Source organism: Rattus norvegicus, chromosome 1, assembly GCF_036323735.1.
Source record: "Rattus norvegicus strain BN/NHsdMcwi chromosome 1, GRCr8, whole genome shotgun sequence".
NCBI lineage: Eukaryota > Metazoa > Chordata > Mammalia > Rodentia > Muridae > Rattus > Rattus norvegicus.
In genome coordinates, this window is record NC_086019.1 from 49,686,209 (window position 1) to 49,707,506 (window position 21,298).

The window sequence follows — 21,298 nt, forward strand, 5'->3', positions numbered from 1 at the left end:
CAGGTTGGTTTGCAGTGCTGCCTCCCTAGCGCGAGTCTTTGTCGCCTCCAGGGGCGCTCCTACTTCGCCAGTGTCTCAAGCTGAGGGTGGACCAAAACCCAGACTGTTATCCCGCACAGCGGGACCCCAAGGCGCTGTTTAAATTACGGAAAGGGAGGTCAAATGAGTTCTTGGCCCAGCTTTTGCGGCGTGCTTAAAGCCTGTTTCCGTTCCAAGAGGGATCACGCGCTCCTGCGCAAAGACAGCCAGGAGCTGCCGCAGCTAGTGTAGTTCATCACCCTTTCCCAAGCGCTCTGGCTGCGTGGGAAGTATACCGCGAGCCCACAGACCACTGTCTTGTGCAGAAAAGGGTGGAGGGTCCTGGCTGGGTCCCCGAAAATGAAATCACACAGAGAGGCTGGGAGGTTTAAGGGGACAAAGTTCACGCCCTGTCTTAGCACCGATTGTTTGCAATAGGTCACTTCCCCGGCCAGAAAGTATTAGAGAATTAGACAAAAGGAGGAGACTTTCCTGGTCACTTTTCCTGGTGCAGATTTTTAATTTCACAAAAAACCGAGTGGGGTTCCGGGACTTGCGCCCCGCCCGCTTCGTGGGTTCTCGTCGCGCGCGCGCCGGTAGGGGGCGCCCGAGCGCAGCTAAAAGGCGCTGCGGGCAGCGGGTGGCCTCAGTGGCGGAGCGCGGCCGCGGTGCGTGACCGGGAGCGGTCGCCGAGGGGCTGCAGCGCCGCTGGCACAGGACACCGGACGCCCGGCCACGGGCACCCGACGCGTTGCTCTGCACTTCCCTCACTGCGGTCCGCGCCCTGCCCGCCACCCACGCTCGGTCCCCACGCATTCCGGGCTCCCGATGGCCCCCGAGGCCAGGGCGTCCCCGCGCCTGCTGCTCAGGGCGGCGCTGCTTCTCCTGGCGGCGCTGCTCCCTGTAGCTTCCTCAGCGGGACCCCCAGGTACGCGCACTCTGGATTCCGCGGTTGGTCCCGCTGTCCTCTTCTCTGCCCACTGGCTTGTCACTCTGGGGACTGCTGTCCCGCTCTGGCTCTGTGTTGCCCGCGTGCATGTCTTGTCACTAACCTGTGCATCCTTGTGAGTGGTGTCAGGACGCGCTGGGTGTGGGCACTGGACAGTCAGAGTATGGGAGATGGGCTTGTCATCACCAACCGCACAACAGAACTGGGAAATGGAACTTGTCTAAGTGCCCTCACTTTCCAGGCAAAGGAAAAGAGAGGTGACTTTGGCATCGCACGGGGTAGGGGGCACTTTCTTTGGTCAAACTCTTCTCGGGGTTGAGGGTGAACATCTTTTTGTCATCTTCTTCACCTGACTGGATGTAGGATAGGGTCACTGGGGAACTCCGAGGGAAGCTAAGAGGCAGGATTGACTGACTGTACTCCAGGACCTGCAACTGTTGAAGTCCTTGCAGCCTTGGGAACTTTGCAGCTGGAAGAAGACATTTGTCTTTCGAGGGGAGAGGGAAGCCGCGCAGTCAGTGAGTTCCAGAAAACTTAACCCTTTCCAAAGGTCAGGCTGCAGCCTGAATGGACCCTTGCTTTGCACAAGAGGCTTGGCTGGCTCCTGTTTTCTTGAGTGTTTCACCTAGATGGTCAGTCAGTAGTGGGCTCTCATCCCTATGTCCTTGCGTCTTGGTTTCTAGCATGCATGCGTTTCCACACTTGGGAACGGTGGCTTTTATTTATGTCCTCTATTTGTAGGAACTAAAAAGTGGACTCCCCCACCCCACCCTTTCTCGTATTGCTCATTTCCATCAGGGCTCAAAACAAGACAAACTTCTTTTCCAACAAGCGCTACTAGTTTTGTATGCTGGTTTCTGCATTGATCTCCCCATAAGGATAAAGGGAGAGACCTCGGTGACCTCTTTGGTCGTTGTCATGCATATTGCCTGGTAGTGTCTGATGCTCTGACGGTGAGTTTCCCTTTTGTAAAAGGGTCATACAGAAGCAGGGGCCTTTTCTCTTCTGTTTGTGATCTCGAGGCAAGCATTCACTTCATATTTTATACAACGCCTGATGGAATGAGTCTCTTCTAGTTTCCCGTCTCCCCACCTACAGTCCCACAGCCTCGCTCTTTCTAAGCTAAAGTGTTCGGGGCTCTGAGTTCTTGTTACAGAAAGCGATCTGAGAGTGGGGCACTGGTAAGTGAGCTTTGTGATGGTTCCAGCCTCCCTCCTTCCTTTCTGAGTCCACAGTCAACTTAGGATGGGTTCTGCTTGTGAGTGTGGGAAGGCAGGGCTGTTTGTGCTCCTCATGGGTTGGGCAGTGTTGCCAGTGGCCGCTCTTTCTCTCGCTCTTTCTCTCGCTCTCTGCTCTGCAAATCCCTGCACTTCGGAATGTTGGAACTGGAAGACGTGTTGGCACTTCCCTCTACTGCGTTGACGTGGGATCTGCAGTAAAATGATGACCAGACTAGAAATGGACAAAGGAGACAAGCACATCTCCAAGTGCCTATTTACCGTACTTAAGTTCAATTAGGGAAGGGAAGAAGTGGGCATAGCAGCTTGCAGATAGCTCCTGCGCCGGGGAAGAAATCACGAAGCAGCATGTAATTTATTCCATGGGCTCCTTGAGGAGCCTTCCTGTCTGTCTGTCTTGCCGTTCGCAGTTTGCAGCAGCTGCTTGGATTTGTGTCTGGTGGGGCAAAGCCTCGGGCAGACGTAATTCATGATTCCTGCGAGTGGCAGCTGTCCGCCCCGTCCCTCCTCTTTTGGGTCCAGCATTTCTGAAAGGCAAATTACCCAGAGCCACAGGCATTCTTCTTGTAGCACACATGGAAGACTCTCATCTTGGGACAGATTAAAAAGAACAAAGTAGCAGGTGATGCCCCCCCCCATCACTACCATAGGTTACTAGGCAAACATTAAAGTAACAGGGGTGCAGGGGTTGGGGATTTAGCTCAGTGGTAGAGCACTTGCCTAGCAAGCGCAAGGCCCTGGGTTTGGTCCCCAGCTCCAGAAAAAAAAAAGTAACGGGTGCACCCAAGTCCATAGGACCGAAGCCATCCATGCACTTACAGCAGACACCCAGGGATGGCTAGGGGCCATCTTTAGTTTCTTCTAAAAAAGCTAAAGATCTTTTTAACTAAGTCCACAAGGTCAAAGCTATCCTCAAAGTAATATGAGTTCACTCTTGGCCTCTTTCCTGCATCGATATTCACCTGAATGGTGTAAAAGCTTGCTGGGTATAATAGATGGTACCTGACAGGGTCCAAGGCTTGGACACTGAAAACACTAAGTGTTTAACCCCAGGGATAAACACCTGTGGGACTCCCAGTCAGCACTTGAGTAGCTTGCTTTCTAAGTGGAATGTAGTATTTACTTTTAAAAAAAAAGTCTACAGACAAACTCTAGCTGCTGACTTGAATAGTTCCCGTACAGTTTTTTTCCTTCAAAAAATGAGCAAAGTGAGCCTGGTGCCTCTGCTAAAGTAATTGCACGAATTTCTTGTCAGTGATGCAACTTGAGTTTCTTGAGCTTGAAGGCAGCTAAGCTGTCTCTCCCCTGGTAGGTTTGAAACGCTTCTCTGTAGTAGAAACCTTTCCAATGGCAACAGTGACAGGAATGAATGTGGTTTTAATAGCAATATGAATGAAAATGTGCCTTCGAAATGTCACACGATGAAACACAGTGAGTCCAAATAGCGATCACACAAAATAGTGTATACAGGGGCCCAACATGGTGGCAAGCATCTGCAAAACCAGAGCTCCTGTAGCAAGAAAGATGGGAGGTGGAGATGGGAGAGCCTTCAAGTTACTTACGGTTGTAAGTCAGGTGCTCAGGAATGCACAAGGCAGCGACAGAAACAAAAGAGACTCCATCCCGATAAGGTAGAGCACGAGATCAGTCTTCCCAAGACCATCTTCCGGCCTCCATGTGCAAGTGTGCACTTACATGTGCATATGCCAGGGCATGTGTGAATACACAGCACACTTACACACACAATGCACACACAGGCACACAAACGCACACGCAACGCACATATGCATGTATACACACAGGCACATATGCATGCACACACATAATCTACTGTCTATCTTGAACTGTTCACAGGGCCTTGTACATGCTAGACACACTGCTCCTGAGTTATACCCTCATTATAAATGAATTAATTGTTAAATTAGCATAATCCCTAGTATAGTAAGGAAAGATAGATGGCAGACTCCCCATTGAAGTATAACTTTTATGGGAACCTTGTAAGTTTAAAGGTAGAAAGGGATCCAGAGGCCACAGAGTTTTTTTTACAGCTCCTGGGATACACGGGTGAATGGAAATTAGAAGTCCAGACACCTGAGGCAGAGTCTTAACGTCTTCATGACCTCTCTACTGGCTGTCTGTATTTGTGGGTAGATGTGGTCAGTGAGACCCTCTCATCGTTAGAAGCCCTGGAAACTTTCCTGTGGCCTGGGCAGCTCCAACTCTTTGGTGTTTCTTTCCACTCATGCCTTTGCAAGCAGGTGGACCCTTTGGCTTCAGTCTGTGCTCCGGAGCCTAGCAGGCAGATGACCCATATCACTCTTTTGTGAGCATAGAAAGCATTATTGTAAAATTAGGGGTGCAGTGGGATTGCAGGATGACAATTCTTGTCCCTAGGAAGCTGTCACTAGAAAGTCCCCATGTCACCAACATGTGACAATATCTACATGTAAGTGGTAATGACCCATCCCTTGTCTATGGGAGGGACATGGATGTGGACTGTGTTCTATCCCTATGTTTGCTGTGAGGAATGACCACACACCTGGCTCAAAGCAGCAGGAATTATTATAAGATAGTACTGGAGGTCAGGAGTCCAGATTGGGTCTCTTGGGGCTAAAATCCAGGGCTGTGTTCCCTTGGGAGACATGGGGCACGAGTGGGTTTCTTCACTTCCAGCTCCTGAGTGCTCACCTTTCTTGGCTCTGGAGACTTAGGAAGAGACCTTTGGGTACCACTACTACTCTGCCAACCTCAAGGGGTGTGAACAAGAAACCTGGGTACAAACGTTTCCGGAGATGCTCCCGGAGGCTGATTGGGGACAGGACCGCTGTTTAATTCCTTATGGAATTTCAGGGCTGTCTTAGGTCGTAATTAAACTTCTGTCATCAGGAGCTTTTGTTTCATTTACAAAACGCGGGGGCGGGTGTTTAAAGCTATAAAAATGAAATTGAGAAAGGAACAGGCCTGCTGTGTAGTTACTTGTGAAAGCACAGATTTCATCTGTTAAAGTGCTGAGCAAACTGGAAACCGGTGCCTTGGGGAGCTTTTGTTGCCCGCACATCTTCCCCAGCCTTAATAAATGCGCATTTGAGTATTTGGAACCATTGGTTAGTCGCATAAACTAGCATCATTCTCTTCAAGACTTGGACCTAGCGCTCGGCAGCACTTGCGTTCTGTGGCCGATAGAGGGCGCTCCTGGCCTTTCGGAGGCGGTCCCATCTTCCTTGGGCTCCATTCGAGCCGGGATTTAGAAAGGAAGAAAATGAGCACAAACTTTCAGTTATCTGCTTTGTTCCCTTAGTGCACTGCTTAAAATTTGTTTTAGCTTGCTACTCGTTGGAGCTTCCTGCAGGCATTAAATTGGGAAGGACGTGGTCGACATGGCTGCATATTAACCATTGCCAATTACGTGTTAATACGTAAGGGATTTGAAACCTAAATCTAAAGTTGGACTGTGCAACCTTTTAGATGTTGGGGTACCCTTGGTACCTTTGTAGGCCCAGGCCAGAATTGAAACAGTTGGACCATGGGGGAGAATTTAAAAATCATGGGTATGTGTGTGTCATAGTCTTGGTAATTCCCCCCGCCCCCAGTCTCAAGTTTTACTTTTGTAGCTAGGGGAGTATTGCAAATTATTTTAATTATCATAGTGAGAATTTATCGTAACTTACTGTTAAGTGTAGCAACAGTAAATGCTGATTCAAAACAGTTAGCATTGTAGTTTTCTGCGGTGGCATTGAAGTACTCCATAAAGCCCATGCTACAGATGTGACTCTCACCCTTACCGCATGAGGACGTTTTTAAAAAGTGTCCTTTTCCTAACAGACTCTTCCCAAAGTGTCCTTCCGCTTGGTTTCCATAGTCACCATGTGAACTTGGTGATACTCACATTTTCTTCCTGTGGAAACCAGGAGTAAAGCTGTCAAACTGTTCTCACGCTGGTATAATCTAGTAAATACTTGTCCTAGGATTTGGACTCAAATCTTAGAAATCCTACACTCCTCCCCTGCAGGCTACCTGGGGTTACACGTCTGGGAATTAACTGTGCTAACCAGATTTTCTTCCCCAGGCTACGTGCAAATGCCAGCACCAGCGTTTCTGACTTGCTCTGAGTGCTGGTTAGTTTTAACTGTTAACTTCACGCAGCACAGAATCACCTGGAAAGAGAGTCTTATTTGGGATTATTTAGATTGGATTCGGTGTGGGCAGGTCTGTTGGAGATCGCCCTTGCTAATTGAGGTAGGAAGACCCCGCCCACTGTGAGCGGAAGTAGGCAGTACAAGCCAGGAGAAAGCTCATAGCTGGCAGCAAGCCAGCAAGCGAGCAAGCGACAGAGAGGTAATGCACTCATTTCTTCCTACTCTTGCCTGTGGATGTGATGTCTCCTCTAAATTCCTATTGCCTCAACTTCCCTACATGACAGAATGTAAACTGAAACTGTAAACTGAAGAAATGAATCGAGAACAGCATTTTTTTTTGGGTCTCTCCTACTGTGGTTGGCTGACAAGGAACTGTGGTATGCAGGGAAGTAGGGCTTCCCTGAAATTGCAGTTGGTGTGACAAAGTGGACCAGGAGGTGTTCGGATAAGGGGCGCTTGTGCCAAGGTGTGTGCCGCTAAGAAGTTACACCTCGCAACAGGTCTAGGGCAAGAGGTTTTTGGGGGAGGGGGGAAATCGAAAGGTCTTCTCTGAATGGGGACATGAGAAATAGACAGATGTATAGACAGGCAGACAAACAAACAAAATGAAACGGGAGAGAGATAACCCGATCTGGTGTGGCCAGAGCCTTTGTGCACTGCACCTGGTGCATCTGGCTATCTGGGGGATGACCTAAGACTCTCCTGCTAGGTCCTGGGAGGGCAGGCCAATGGAAATGCCTGATTTCTAACAAGGGGTGTGGTTATAACAAGGTCCTTCCTATAATAGGTCTTGTTTAACTTTCCTCATGACCACTCACAGACCTGTGCTTGTGTGTCTAATCCCATCCTTAACCCCTTCGTGGTTTACCTCCAGGGGCTCATAGCCAGCACACATACGCACCACATGCCCCTTACCTGTAAAAACTTTGAAAGTGTGTTCTGTGATTTCAGTCTCTGTCCCTTGCCAGTTGTGTAAGAGTCCCTAAGCTCTCTCCTGGTCAGTTCGAGGAATGCCAGGGTGGAAAACTAATTGAACCGGGTTGGACAACTAGTTAAACTAGTCTAGCATTACAATACACGACAGACCAAACCTCAACAGTATCCCCTGTCTAGTTCACAAATGAATGAGACTCAGACTATGGTGATTTTATTTGGCTTTGACAACTACTAGGGGTCACCCCTAATCTACTTTTCTAACTGCTGGCCTGGCTACCTCCCCAGCAATGTGCCCCAGATACTTGCTGTTTCTCCTGGCCATGTGCTCTCATGGTCCATTTCCCCTCATGGCGGCTTCCTTCCTTCTCTCTCTCTCTCTCTCTCTCTCTCTCTCTCTCTCTCTCTCTCTCTCTCTCGGCAACCCCCAACCAGGTAACTCAAAACCCACCCACCTCTAATCTCCTCAGGAATTGGCTATACCATTTTTTATTTATCCAAAGTTTTAAATTAAGGAACAGGGTTTGCACAACAGAAGCTGGCAAATGTGAGGACTAGACCTTTAGGTCTAGTCTAGCATCACAAAACACAACAGACCGAAAACATACCACAGGTGGAAGTCTCTCTGGTCGCTTCTGTATCCCTTGTGCCTGCCTTACACTCTGAGACTTCCTTCCTCAAAAAACATTGGTTGGTCGGTCCCCAGCTCCGAAAAAAAGAACCAAAAAAAAAAAAAAAAACATTGGTTGGATGAGCGAATGGTGTGGTTGATGCAAGTTATCTGTTTAACCGATGCTCATTCCTTCCTTCTTTAAGATTTTACACACACACACACGCACACACACACACACACACACATACACACACACACACACGCGCACACACCTTTTTGTTTGATATATTGTTTCTATTCCCCACTTTTCATAGATTATTTGTCTATTCCCATTAGTAATCACTAGGTGATTTTAAAATTTTTAAAAACTATTCATTTGAAATTTGGACTGCCACTGGGTCTTTTTGGCTTCTGGTTACATCTGTTTCACTTGCTTTTTTTTTTTTTTAAAAAAAAACCTACCTCCCCACAGCACTTGTTTGGCCTCTCTTTGTGTGTGTATGTGTGTGTGTGCGTGCATCCCAGGATGGCCTTAAACTCACTATCTGGTTTTGAGTTTCTGATCCTTCTGCATCCACATGCTGGGATTACAGGCATGTGCCACCATTTTTGGGTTATGTGGTGTTGGGCCCTGAACTCAGGGCTTCATGTGCATTAGACCAGCACTCACCAACTGAACCCCATCCCAAGACCCTGCCTGTTGCATTTTCTAAGGGAATTTTTCAGGGAGTTTTCAGGGCTATTTGAGTGGTGATTGAGGACACAGGATTATCCAAGTGTTTAACATAGTTAGACGATGACCTTCACATTTTGGGGAAAGAAATTAATTTTTAGAGAAATTGTGTGTGTGTGTGTGTGTGTGTGTGTGTGTGTGTGTGTTTTGCCTGGCAGTTTATAGTGGGCTAAGTGTGAGTTGGACCAGTGGACAACGGCAGTTCTTTAAGGAATCATTTTTTGTTTGCAAGCTGAATTTGAAGAATGTGCAAAAGATCCCATAAAAAACCTGGGAAGAGCTGATTTCCCATGAGTCTGTGGTATTGTCATTAGCAGGCGTGGCACGGTGTTCCCTCCACAGCTCTCAAAATTTGCTCTTTCCAGTGGTATGCCATCTGTCTTATGTTTGTTACAAGGAGAACACCCACCGTATCCCTCCGGTTTATCTTTCTAATCCATTCCGGAAAGCTGGCAGTGTACATGGGTGGAAGGGATCTTGTTTTCCCTGAAACAGTAGCTTTTATTTGTGTGAATTTCTAAACAAAAAGTCCAAGGGCTTTAAAACGTTAGGTCCTAACGATCACACTTGGCCAGAGCTGGGGTTAGGTTCACTTTCATTTCTGGGTTTGTTGTTCTGGGGCACAGATGTACTTACTCAAGTCAATGGTGTGCCTACAGAAGAACTGACGCTGTCAAAAGGGTATTTCCAGGATGGACCCCTAAAATCATCAGGAACAAGCTAAAGTGATCACGGTTCTCGCTTATCATGACTTGACATCATAAACCCACAAACAACAGCCTGGCTAACCCCAAATCCTTTGTGAGATCAGTGGATACACAGATGAGGGAATTGTTTATCTCTTCCTTGTAAACCTGGGAGCAGAGAAAGCTAGAGGACATCGGAGTCCCAGATTGTCCCATGTTTCCACTCTGCCATTGCTGCCCATGTTATCTGATCTCCTGTTGCTAGATGGTTGCTGCCTTTCTAGAGATTATATCCATGACATCACAGAAGGTGAGAAAAGAGGAAGCTAAAAGGGGACAGGAGCACATTGTGGCCCTTTAAGCTGCTTTCACATAAATGACAGCACCTTTTCTCACCTGCATTATGGGCCAGGCTAACTTGTAAGTGTATCCTAGCTGCAAGGGAAGCTGAGAGTCTAGGCTTTTCCTGTGCTTGGGCCAGAGAAGTGGGCAATGGGCTTGGAGTGGCCCATAGGTAGTGTTTATTATGGAAGTTTCAGATTCCATCAAGCTGCTAAACTGTTACAAATTTCTTGTGAAACTTGAATAGAACTGATAAAAACCCAACAGAAAGCATCTTGGGAGATAAGACTGGTTTATTTTCTGAGTATCCTTGGGCATGGAATCATTCTCTAGTGACTTAGGTGTTTGATTTTAATCTTGTCACTTGCTGCTCTTTTTTTCTTAAATTAAACAAATCCTTAATGATGTCTTTATTTTTATCGTTATTTTTATTTAAAATTTTGAAATCCTGGGCTTGCCTTGAACCATGTAGTTCAGGATGACCTGAGCTATTTTAAACAAAAGATTTATTTTAGTTGTTTGTATCTGCATGTGTGTGTGTGTGTGTGTGTGTGTGTGTGTGTGTGCTTGTGTGTACATACACACTTGAGAGGCCAGAAGGCACTGGCTGTCTTGAAACTGGAGTTACAGATGTTTATCTGGTTTGCTAGATAGATGCTGGGATCTGAACTTGGGTCCTTGTGACTGAGTAGTAACTGCTCATAACTATTTAGCCACCTCTCTAGCCCAGATGCTTCTTTTTATTGCTCCATTTTATGCTTTTCCACATTGTAGCTCTTTCTCCAGCCACAGGGGAGGGAGAGATGAGGCAGGGTGATAAGGAGAGGGAATCCTGGGAAGAGAGCTGGAGTGACCGAGCTGCATTTTTGCTTCTCAGCTTCCCTTGAATAGAAATCAAGGATAGTCTGCACCAGTTCTGTCTGAAGGAAGCTGCTGACCCCAGGCACCTTTATTACGCAGATGGTCTTGTATGTAGACTGGGGCTCTTGCTCTGGGCCACTCCCAACAGTATATGTGGCGGCCTTATGTGACCAGCTTGAGTGTAGCACCCAGATAGACGCAAGTGACGCAGTGTTGACTGCAGTTCCTGTAGTCAAGTGTGAGCCTACTGAGGTAGCCCACTCTGTGAATAGAGATGAGTGCAGACTGGTGATGCTCAAACAGGAGAAGGGAAGCAGAGCAGACTGTGTACAAACTATGTAAAGGTTAGCAAGTGAGAGTTGCATGGCATGGTCACCAGTTGGCTTCCCGGGGCTGCTGAATTAAAAATGTGATTCACAATTGTATTCAGAGTCAGCTCCAGGCTGCATGAGCACTTTGGCATGCATGTAGGGGGATGGGGCCTTCCGTTCTGAATAAGTGGTACTTTGTTACCAAAAGGCTGGCTGGGGACAACCATGGGGAATTCATGTTTAGCTGGAGTGGCAGGAGATGTGAGCCCGAGGGTCCAACTGGCTGCTGGGTACATCAGTGAGGGCTGATGGGAGCCAGGCATGCTCTAGCCTCTTGCCAGGAGCAGCTCTGGTCATTTTAGGTCTCTCCAGCTCACACTCGGCTGTGTGCTGCTTCCTCTGCACAAATGCAGCAGAGCACATTGAGTGCCAGAGGCAGAATCCAGTGAGTTAGCACTGTATGGGGAATGGTTGGCTTCTGAGGACCCTGAACTGGATGATGTCTGCACATCTGGGCTGTTGACTTAGCTGTCCTTGTCCTGGTGGGGGGGACATAGGACACATCTGCTTGCCTTGATATTTCTCTGTGCAAAAATATGATGTGGTTTCCTGTGGTGGGGGGTTAGGCGCTTTCTGTGCAAAGGTCTCTCAATTCTCTGTGGTATTTTAGTTCATGTATGTGTACATGTATTGTATATGTATGTATGTATCTATTATCTGTCTGTCTGTCTATCTGTCTGTCTGTCTGTCTGTCTGTCTGTCTGTCTGTCTGTCTATGTATCTCGAGTTTTTAAGACAGGGTCTCACTATGTAGCGTGGCTGTCCTGAAACTCACTATATGGACCAGGCTGGCCTCGAATACACAGAGATCCACTTGCCTCTGCCTCCTGAGTGTTGGGACTAAAAACCATGCCACCACGCCCTGCTCCCTCTGGTGTTTTATAAGGGCAGACTCCACAGACCAACAAGGAACCAATAACTCTATGGAAACTGCTTTCATGGAGCCCCAAGGGTCAAGAAATTCCAGAAAAGGAACCACACTGTTGTTTTACGGTACAGATGTCTGCCTCTCAGGAAAGATTTAGCCAACCATTTGTGAATTTTACTGATACCTTTCTATGTAGACCAGGCTGGCTTCAAACATACAGAGATCCACCTGCCTCTGCTTCCCACCTTTAGTCACCCTGGCTCTCCAGGAAGATCCAGTCAACCATCTGTGGGTCTCGCAGGTACCAGTTTTGTGTTACACAACCTTCAGTCAACCTTCATCTTCAGTTATCCCCCTTTGGGGAGACAAGAAAGGTCATACTTATTTGGCAAATATAATTCCATGGAAAGACTGATTTAAACTTTAGCCAGTTAACTCAGAGCTTTGCCCATGCGTCTGGATGTTTCTGCGTATTCTGATGCGATCTAGTACTTGTGGGAGATAGCTGAGCACGTCCACATCCCTCTCAAATAAATCTCAAACTGTTCTTGTTGTTGTAAAAAATATAAAAAATAAAAATGTATTGTGGTCTCTCTAGGTCCACACCGAGGTGCCCCAAGATATCTGCTAGGTATCTTGGCGGAAACACATCCCAACTACGTGGCGGCCCAGTGTCTCCTGCCGCCGCAAACTTTCCTACACTCAAATCATCACATAAAAGAACACACAACACAATAACCTTTGACCCAATTGGTTAGATATAATTGCCCACCTAAACATACAAAGCCCGGTACCATCCATCCCTTAGGAAATTAATAGCAACCTGTAAATACACAGAGCGAGATCTTTACGTCAGCCTCCACCGTCCTGCCATGGCTTCCCTCTCTCTCCCTCCTCTCCTTTCCATTCCAGTCTCCTCCTCTTCCTTCAAACTTCTTTCCACCCAAACACAGGCCTCCAAAGACAGGCCTCCTTCTATCCTGTGCCTGCCCCTCACCTGTATTTTACAGATTCAATGGGGAGGTTCTGGTGAAGTCACCTGATTCCTGAGTAGTGAGTAGGCAGCTGTCCTTGGGGCAGTGGGATTAGCATCAAAATACAGATAACTCCAGGGCAAACATTCTCTCCCCTTGAGTCCCACTGGCAAGCTGCACTGCCACTTACGTGTGTCCTCCTCTCTCCTGGTGAGCCTGTTGGGTTTTTGGTTAGATACTTGTGGCTGAGGCCAAGGCGAGGACTTAGCTTGCAAAGTACTTGCTCCTAAGCAAGTACCAACCTCTAAAACCCAATTAAAAGTCAGCCGTCATGGTACATGTGTGTAATCCCAGTGCTGTGGAGACAGAGCTAGGTGTGTCCCTGGGACTCACTGGTCAGCCAGTGTAACCAGTGAACTGCAGGTCAGTGAGGGATCTTATTCCAGAGAAGACGGAGGTGTTCCAGAGAGCACATGAGGTTGTCTTTTATCATATACATGCACACACGCGCGCGCGCGCGCGCGCGCACACACACACACACAGAGAGAGAGAGAGAGAGAGAGAGAGAGAGAGAGAGAGAGAGAGAGAGAGAGAGAGAATATCTAGGGGCAGCATTCTTCACTAGAGAATCGTGGAAGCGTTTGGATGCTTCAATAGATGAGGCAGGGAGACTTCTGTCAACACCCAGACTCCACACCGCTGGAGAATAATTCAAGTGTGTTTGGTGTTTAAATGGCTCACCTATTTCAAAAGCTTTGAACATTCCTCTGGGGCCTTCTTTGTAACTAAGCCTGTCCCCACCTGCTCTGTGGACCTGCCTACCTCTCCGTGTCTACAGCAGGCGCTCCCTGGGCACAGCAGCCTCTGTGTTGGCCTTGGCTGTTCTTGATTTGGGTGGGATGCTTTTGTGACCAAATGCACTGGGTGCTGGGTTAACTTCAAAGTTTTCACAGCAGATCTTTACTAACCCGAACCCACCAGTGCCTGAAGACGAGTAGCAGAATCTCGCCTTGGACTTACTTAAATTTCAGAATTCATTGTTTCGTGGAGCCAGAGCATGGGAAGTCCAGGAACTGACTTTAGGGACCCTGACAGCCCAGAACTCTTTACTAGTCTGTTTTAATGGCCATAACTAAATATCCGAGGCTGGGTGCTGTATAAAGAGAAGGTGTTTACTCAGATCACAAGCTTGCATCTCCATTTCCTTCAGTGTATAACAGTGAGATTAGGCTTCCCTAAATTCCCCCCCCCTGCCCCCAGCTTCCTGGTGGTGTCCCCTGTTAGAATAAGTCCTGAGAAGATTCCTAGGCATATTGTCGTAGGGTCACAGGCGTGTTTCAGGATGAGGGAGGCCTTACTGGATAGACAGAAGAAAGACACACCATTATACATCTCCTGAGTCCACTGCTTTATACAGACCTCAGGGGCTCTAACCATGTAAGGCAGACTCTGGACTCAGTTACTCCTACTTCAGTGCTTCTCAACCTTCCTAATGGGCATCCTTTTCATACAGTTCCTCATGTTGTGGTGTCCCCCAACCCCACCATAAAATTATTTCATGGCTACTTCATAACAAATTTTGATATTGTTGTGAATCATCATGAAAATATCTGATATGCAGGATATCTGACATGGGAGTTCTGTGAGAGGGTTGTTTGGCTCCGTCCACACCCCTGAAGGGTTCTCTTCCCACAGAGTTGAGAACTGCTGTTTTTAGGGTGTCCTGAAGGTTCTCTACCAGTTTGAGGGAGATGCTACTGCTGAGAGAACTCTGCCCCCATCAGGCATTTGAATGAATTGTCTCTACAGTGACCAAATGGAGGAAGAAGCGGGGGAGGAGAGAAGTTTAGATATTTGTTTCTTTGATTTTAGGCTAGAGGACAAAGCTGGCTTCCTGTCTGTCTGTACTGTCTGTAACTGTCCTGGGGGCTTTAGTGATGAGATGAGAGTGCCTAGGGGCATCGGGGCATGCTGGTCTTGCCGGCAGTTTTAAGATGTCAAACCATCTCTTTACTTAGAAATGGTGAGCTCTTTTGGGCATCACACACTGAGATCAGGATAGAACAGGCTAAGGAGAGGACTTTCAGCCTAGAGATCAACTTGGTTTTGGAGTTGGTCTTAGCTCGTTTTACAGCCTTCCGGGGGAACTCTATCTCCTTTTCTAATCCTAGGAAGACACATGCTGTACCTCAGTGGGTATTGCAAACATAGGGTGAGGTTACCTTGATCCTTACCTGGTGGGGTCAGTCCAACCTGAGCACAGAGTGATGGTCACACCCAGTGTGGTCAGGAACAGCCCAACAGCTGGAGCTGTTTGTAAGGGAACCACCTCTGTCCTCTTCAGTTAGGGAGCGTCTCTGAAGTGACTCTGACTTCTATTCTACCACTCCTCTGTGCAGTGCTGAGGACACTATGCTACTTGACCTTTTCTGTTAGGCAGGGCTAGGAGCTTTGATGCTCCAGGACCTTCCTCCAGGTGGGAGGGTTTGCATTCAACTTTGCCCTGGCTTCCATGTGGCAGCTCCCTAGGACAGGACAGGCCTGCTGCCCTGGTCCTCACTGGGATTTGTCACTCTCAGGAACTCTTCTGGGTTTGTCTAATGCTCCTGAGCTCAAGAAAGGGGGTAGAGAAACAGAAAGCCCATTAGTGATAGAGCACAAATGCCCCGTTCTCTGATAATTCAGTGTTATTGGCAGTGAACTTTACGCTTTCATTTCTGACTTGTTTTCTTCACCTGGTATTGAATTTAGATGTTTAAAATAAATACACAGTGAAGTCACTATATATACCTGTCAATCAAAATTAAGTCTATGCCTGGTCTGTTATTTGCTGCTGTGGTAGAAACACACAGCTCTTTTCTGTTGCCCACACATAGATTCTGTTTGCTATCGAAGACTCACAGGTGGTCCTATGAACACTGTCATAGCACAGTATATGACCATGACTTTGGAGAACCAATGAGTTTTATTCAAATTTGCTTTTCAGATGTGGTTTGGTTTTAGTCCAAATCAGACTAACTTTCAGTTACATAAGTTTCTCCAGCAAATACTAGGGAGAGAATCAAAGAACGAGATAGTATTTCTTTTTAAATCATCAGTGTGTGGTTAATTGCTTCAGAGAATAGCTGGTTCTTTCCAGTCAATATTTTTATAATGGCTTTCTCTCAAGCTGTGGGTTTTAACCTCAGGATCTAAGGTGTCAGCAGTAGCTGTCTGAGGTGGGCACCGAGATGGAGGAAGGTTGGATGGTAGCTTCCCTTTCTTTAGGACGGGAAACTGCCTGTCATTCCAACTTAAATATTCCCCCATTCATCTAATCCAAGTTGAGTGCCAGCTTAAGCCAGCACTTTCTGCGCTTTAACGATTTTGGCTAAAATCATTCAGCTGCAAAATTACAGTGGAACAACTCAAAGCAAGAGAGCCAAACGGGAGGAAATTCCCGCTTTGTTCTTTCTTGGGTTCATATTTCCTGGAAACCTTTCCCTGGCCCTTCCCTTTCCTCTTCTCCCTCCCATCCTTCCTGATGCTTCTCCTCCACACACATCTTCTTTTCTCTCTCAACCTGATGAAGCAACTGTATTTTTTTTAAAAGAAACATAACCTAGAAGGGTTCAGTTATAACTTTGAATCAGTTTTTCTAAGCACAATGTCTGCAGGAGACCGGCTTTATTGGTTCATTTTATTGACTGTGCTTTAAAGGACACTTTGTTTCTTTATTCTGAGACATAGCTCTCCCCGCAGCTCTCAATAGGGAAAACCTGTGTTTACACCCAAGGTAGACTGGCCTGGGATTCAAGGATGGTTCTGACCATCTGACTCTAATTCTCAGGCCAGGGCTTATCCAGATCAAGACACTGAACAGAACATCGAGATACACAGAACTATGGTGTATCTGGAGTAGACAGACTAGGCATAGATATGCAAGTCATTAGTTTTGCTAGTCGCTAAGCCTGGATAACACCCCACATCCTCTCTACCCCCAATCCCCGCCAGCACAGGCCACTATTATCTCTTAGAACCCAGGTCAAGGCAACTCCAATTCTTTGGGTTTCTTAGGAAGGGAGAGATGCTTGGAGGTGGACCGTGATGACTGGCCGATCGGTCCTTTATCACAGGTTGGGGACTTCCTCTCCCATCTCTGCTCTTTAACTTTCTTCCCTTGTAGTCTTTCCTCGCAAGCCCATACTCATCTCTGCACTGCAAAGGACCAAAGGATGCTGAGGGTATTGTCTGGGTCAGCAATTACAGGACCTTTCCTGGGGTCAAGGTAGTGGTTGACAGCTGGCTGTCAGCAAACATGGTCTGGCCTACTGACCGTGTGCATATGCATTCCCATGCTGCTCCATGACCAGTGAGAACGAAAATTGAGATATTTAATCAAAAACTGAGATGTCTGTCTAGGAGCCGGTAAGATGGTGCATGGCAGACGGTGCCTACCATAATCCCTGGTCTCCTGAGTTCAATCCCACATGGCTGGAGGAGAGGTCCAACTCCTGCAAATTGTTCTCTGGCCTTAACACATGCTCCATGGCATGTGCGTGCCTGTCTGCCTATCTCCTTCCCTGCTATTCTTCATTTAAAAGTTGAAACGACTCCCATCTTCTTAGGATAAGGAGCACCTGAGAGTCAGGAGCCTCCCGAAGTTTGTTATGTCAACAGGTGCCCAGAACTAGACAGTAACCCCGAATCTACAGGCCATCTTCTGCTGTGACCCCGAATCTGAAGGCTGTCCTCTGCTATACCTTCCTGGCCTTGCAGGCATTTGGATTGGGGAACCCTGGGTTGATGTGGTTACCAGATGTTCTTCTCTTCTCCCAGCCAGTGTATGGTTAATGAGGGATACCAAGGCACATTGGAGCAGGAAGGCAGGTAGGGGGCAAGCTTGCTGGGCCCTGCCTGCTGTGGAGTGAATGCTGTAGACTTTGGCCAAGCTGGCCCTAAGGACTTAGCTCTGGCTTGGGCTTAAGGCTGAGTATTAACTGGAGATTTTTTTGAGGTCTATTTTGAAAGCTGAAGACCTCACTGAGGACAGTCATTGAAGAAGTTCCAGAATCTATAATTTGTCTTGACTAGTGATGGCTCAATAATTTGATCTCGGACCAAACTGGCTCCCAGGATCTACACTTTGACTTTTGAAGCACATAGCCCTCCTGGAGTCCTCTTGGATAAGCCTTGAGGTTTGGGACTTGACCAAAGTAAGGAATCAATCAATCTGAGTACAAAGTATCATTCCTAATGAGCGAGTAGACATTTTGGGACAGCTGAGACCCAGAAGTGTAGCAAGGGGTGGCTACCTGCAAGATCACCAGAACAGCATCTTGCTATTTAGTACCTGGCAGAATATTCTCAAGTCTAGACAAAGTCTACTGGCATGAGCTGCTGGCAAGATTTTGCCATAACACAGAACTGCTGGAGCCCTAGCTGGCTAGAATTGGCTGCTGCTTTATGAGGAAGCGCCTTCCCATATGTCTTCATTCAAAGACAGCGAGCGCAGGATGGGGGATGGGGAGGATGGGGCAGGTTGCAGACAGGAAATTCTTCTAATTTAACCCTAAATCTCTTCAGCTGTGGTTTAAGCTTACTTCCTCATTTTGTATGCCCCTGGAGATGAGGAGCAGCTTGTCAGGGTGCTACCTGTCTGCCCTTCATAATACCACAGCACTGACATTTGAGCTTGTCTATTTCTTAAGAGAGCTCCCGGGTCAGACAGCCTTCAAAGCTGAACCCAGGACCTTCATGTCAAGAAACTGATAAAAACTATTTTTTAAAAGGCTGTGTGCATCAGCTGTTCATCTGGCATTCACAAAGAGTCTGAGCCTATAGCCCTGGCTACTTAGGAGGCTGAGGTAGGAGAGTGGGAGAGCTATAGAATGAGTTCAAAGCCAGCCCAGGCAACTTAGTGAGAACATGTCTGGAAGCAAAATGTTTGTTTGTTTTATTTTTTTAAAGCCATAAATATAACTCAGTGGCCTATCAGGACAAAGGTCTCTGCTTGATTTCTGGTGCCATAAATAAATTCACATTTAAATACATAAGTCGATAAGGACCTCTGTATTGCAGTTAAACTGTCAGAACACCCATTTCTTGCCCAGAGCCTGGAAACCAGCCTGCAGTTCCAGAAACCACTTTCACTATGTGGCTTTGCTTCATACTTAGAGAGTCAAGTCACTAGACCATCAAAATGGTCACCAGAAATAGGACATGTTGTCATGTTCCAAGCCCAGGCATAAGCTTACTATGAGCTGAATCTGATAATGGCATGCACTTTCTGGAAGAACTGACCTCACCCCCTCCTGGGTCGGTACCCAGGTATCGATGGAAGAGGGGGTTGTTGTGGGTCTGGGAATGATGTCAGCTGTAAATATAAGAGCAGATGGAATCTAGAAAATGAGAACATTTAATCAGGTCAAAGACCCCGTTTCACAGACCCAGTGTGTGCTGGGAGGGCAAGGAGGTGGTATGTCTGTCGATCTAATGAGTTTTGACAAAACCTTAATTTCAGACTAGGGTCGCCTCTGAGACATGACTTCAGGGCGTCCCCAAAGCCTTTATGCTTGAAAGTGACTTCTACCCATGACACTCTAAAGCCTAGAAAGCTATCCCTAGAAAGCCTTTTTTTTTTGGCTAAGTTTTTTGTCATGAGATGGCAAATGTCCCCAAGAGAGCACATGGGGCGTCAGTTACAGCTCTCTTCCAAGAAAGCAGGGAAGAGGCCTTGTCCAACATTGGATTGCAAAAGGGCTCTTGTATGAGATCTCACTTATAAGACTGGTGTGGTTTAGATGCGTCCCCAGAGGGATGCCTACAACCCATAGAGTTTGGGGGTGGGGTTGTAGAACCTTTAAGAGGTGGGATCTAATGGGAGATTTATGTCATTCGAGTTTAGTCCTTGAAGGGGACAGTGAGATCCATCTTCGCTCTCTTACTGCTTCCTCACTGCCATGAGGTGGGTAGCGTCACTATACCCTATGATCCCACGACCATGGCTGCCTCCTCACAGAGCCAAGAGCAGCAGTAACAATCAACCATGGCCCAGAGACTTCCAACACCATGACCAACACCAAGCCCTCCCGTGTCTAAGTTGACTCTCTCAGGTATTTTATAATAGGGACAAGAAGCCCACCAGCACAGAGTCACGGCAGGGAAGTAACCGGAATGTTTGCAGACTGCTCTTCTCTCTAGATGGCAATGAATTGTTTTCTGACCCGAGTGAGTGGGAGAAGCAAGCGTAGCTCATTTCTCAGGCCCAGGAAGCATCTGACGTTCTGTCCCTCTGGTTTGCTTACCTGTGCCTTCTCCCTCACGGGACTTTGGGAGCCTCACATGTGGAGTTGGGATGGGTCCTCTGGGGATTATGGTCAGGGCACATCATGTTTTTGTCCTCAGAATGAACATCCTTCCTCTAAGGCATCAAATCATCCTCTTTACGAATGTTGTTGACTCTCCCAACCCGCTTTGGTCCAGAGGCCATGGGGCAATGTTCGGAGGGAGGACGGGTGCTGGATGTTACAATCCTTTGTGTTTGTTCTGTCCAGATGTTTCATCAGTATCAAAATTCACATGCTAACCCATGTGTGTGTCCTCATGAAAGTGTTGTCTCCCCTTTCTTTCCTCTTTGAGATTGCCAGTGCGTTTTTAAAAATGTTATTAAAATTAAGGTTTTCCTCCCCACCTGTTTAGGTCACTTTTTACTTATTTATTTTTCTGAAAGTGCCTCGTGTTACTGAATAGTCAGCCATCTTATCATCCAAATCAACCAAACGTTTCTTTGGCTGTTGCAATTGCTACGTCAATAGGTAGCGGATGTTGCCACAATTTTGCATTACAGTTCCAGTTACGCAGTAAAGTGAGAGGTTTTGTTAGGTAAAATGTTAAATATTAGCTTGGTAAATTTGGAAACAAAGAAAAACTTAAGATCTCATAATTGGAGACCTGGTGGTACTTTTAAAAAGTTATTTGATTTGTAAAATGTTTTGTTTGCATTTATACAAGTGCTCATGCTCATTCGGTACAACGCCCTGGAGGCTGGAAGTGGGTGTTGGATCCTTTGGAACTGGAGCCACAGATGATCTTATCCTGTGGGTGCTGGGAACCTAGCATGGGTGTTCTGCACAAGCGGTCATTGTTCTTAAGCCCTGAGCCATTGTTCCATTCCCCACAATAATCCTTTTTGATGATCCACTGTTGTTTTCTCTTTTGGGAAACCTTGGAACAATTTAATGATTAGATGTATACAAAAAAGAAACCAGAGTTTTACATCTCCTTCAAGTGTGGTTCAGCCTTTGTGGAAACAAACACTTTGTCCCCTCACTTTGAATATGGCGGTTAGTCCTCCTAACCCACTGTAGTGCCTTCCCCTTAGAGAGGTTTCAAAGTTCGTTCAGCCTCACAAGACACCAGGGGCACATGTAGTGAACAAATGCTTCTGGAGAGTATGTGAAATAAGTTACTCATTTGTTTTTTCTTGCCCTGGCACGTCTGCATAATCAAGGCAAGGGACACCCAGGATTTATTTTGAATTTCTTCCCGTTCGGTTTAAATTTACCACCCACAGTTATCTAAAATGCAAACCGCAT

The 21,298-nt window shown here is 47.0% G+C and overlaps 1 protein-coding gene across 6 annotated transcripts in view; it reads left to right on the forward strand.

Moving 5' to 3' along the window:
• The first annotated feature begins 647 nt into the window (after positions 1-647).
• The window catches only part of Fndc1 (fibronectin type III domain containing 1), an 82,408-nt gene continuing 61,757 nt past the window's right edge, over positions 648-21,298 (forward strand). For 5 of the 6 annotated variants that reach the window (NM_001412560.1, XM_063288408.1, XM_063288404.1 and 2 more), the window contains exon 1: positions 648-946. In NM_001412560.1, coding sequence (NP_001399489.1) covers positions 847-946 — 100 coding nt within the window. In that variant the 5' untranslated portion in view covers positions 648-846. The remainder of the gene's footprint in view (positions 947-21,298) is intronic. The other variant, NM_001038615.2, reaches the window with a different exon arrangement.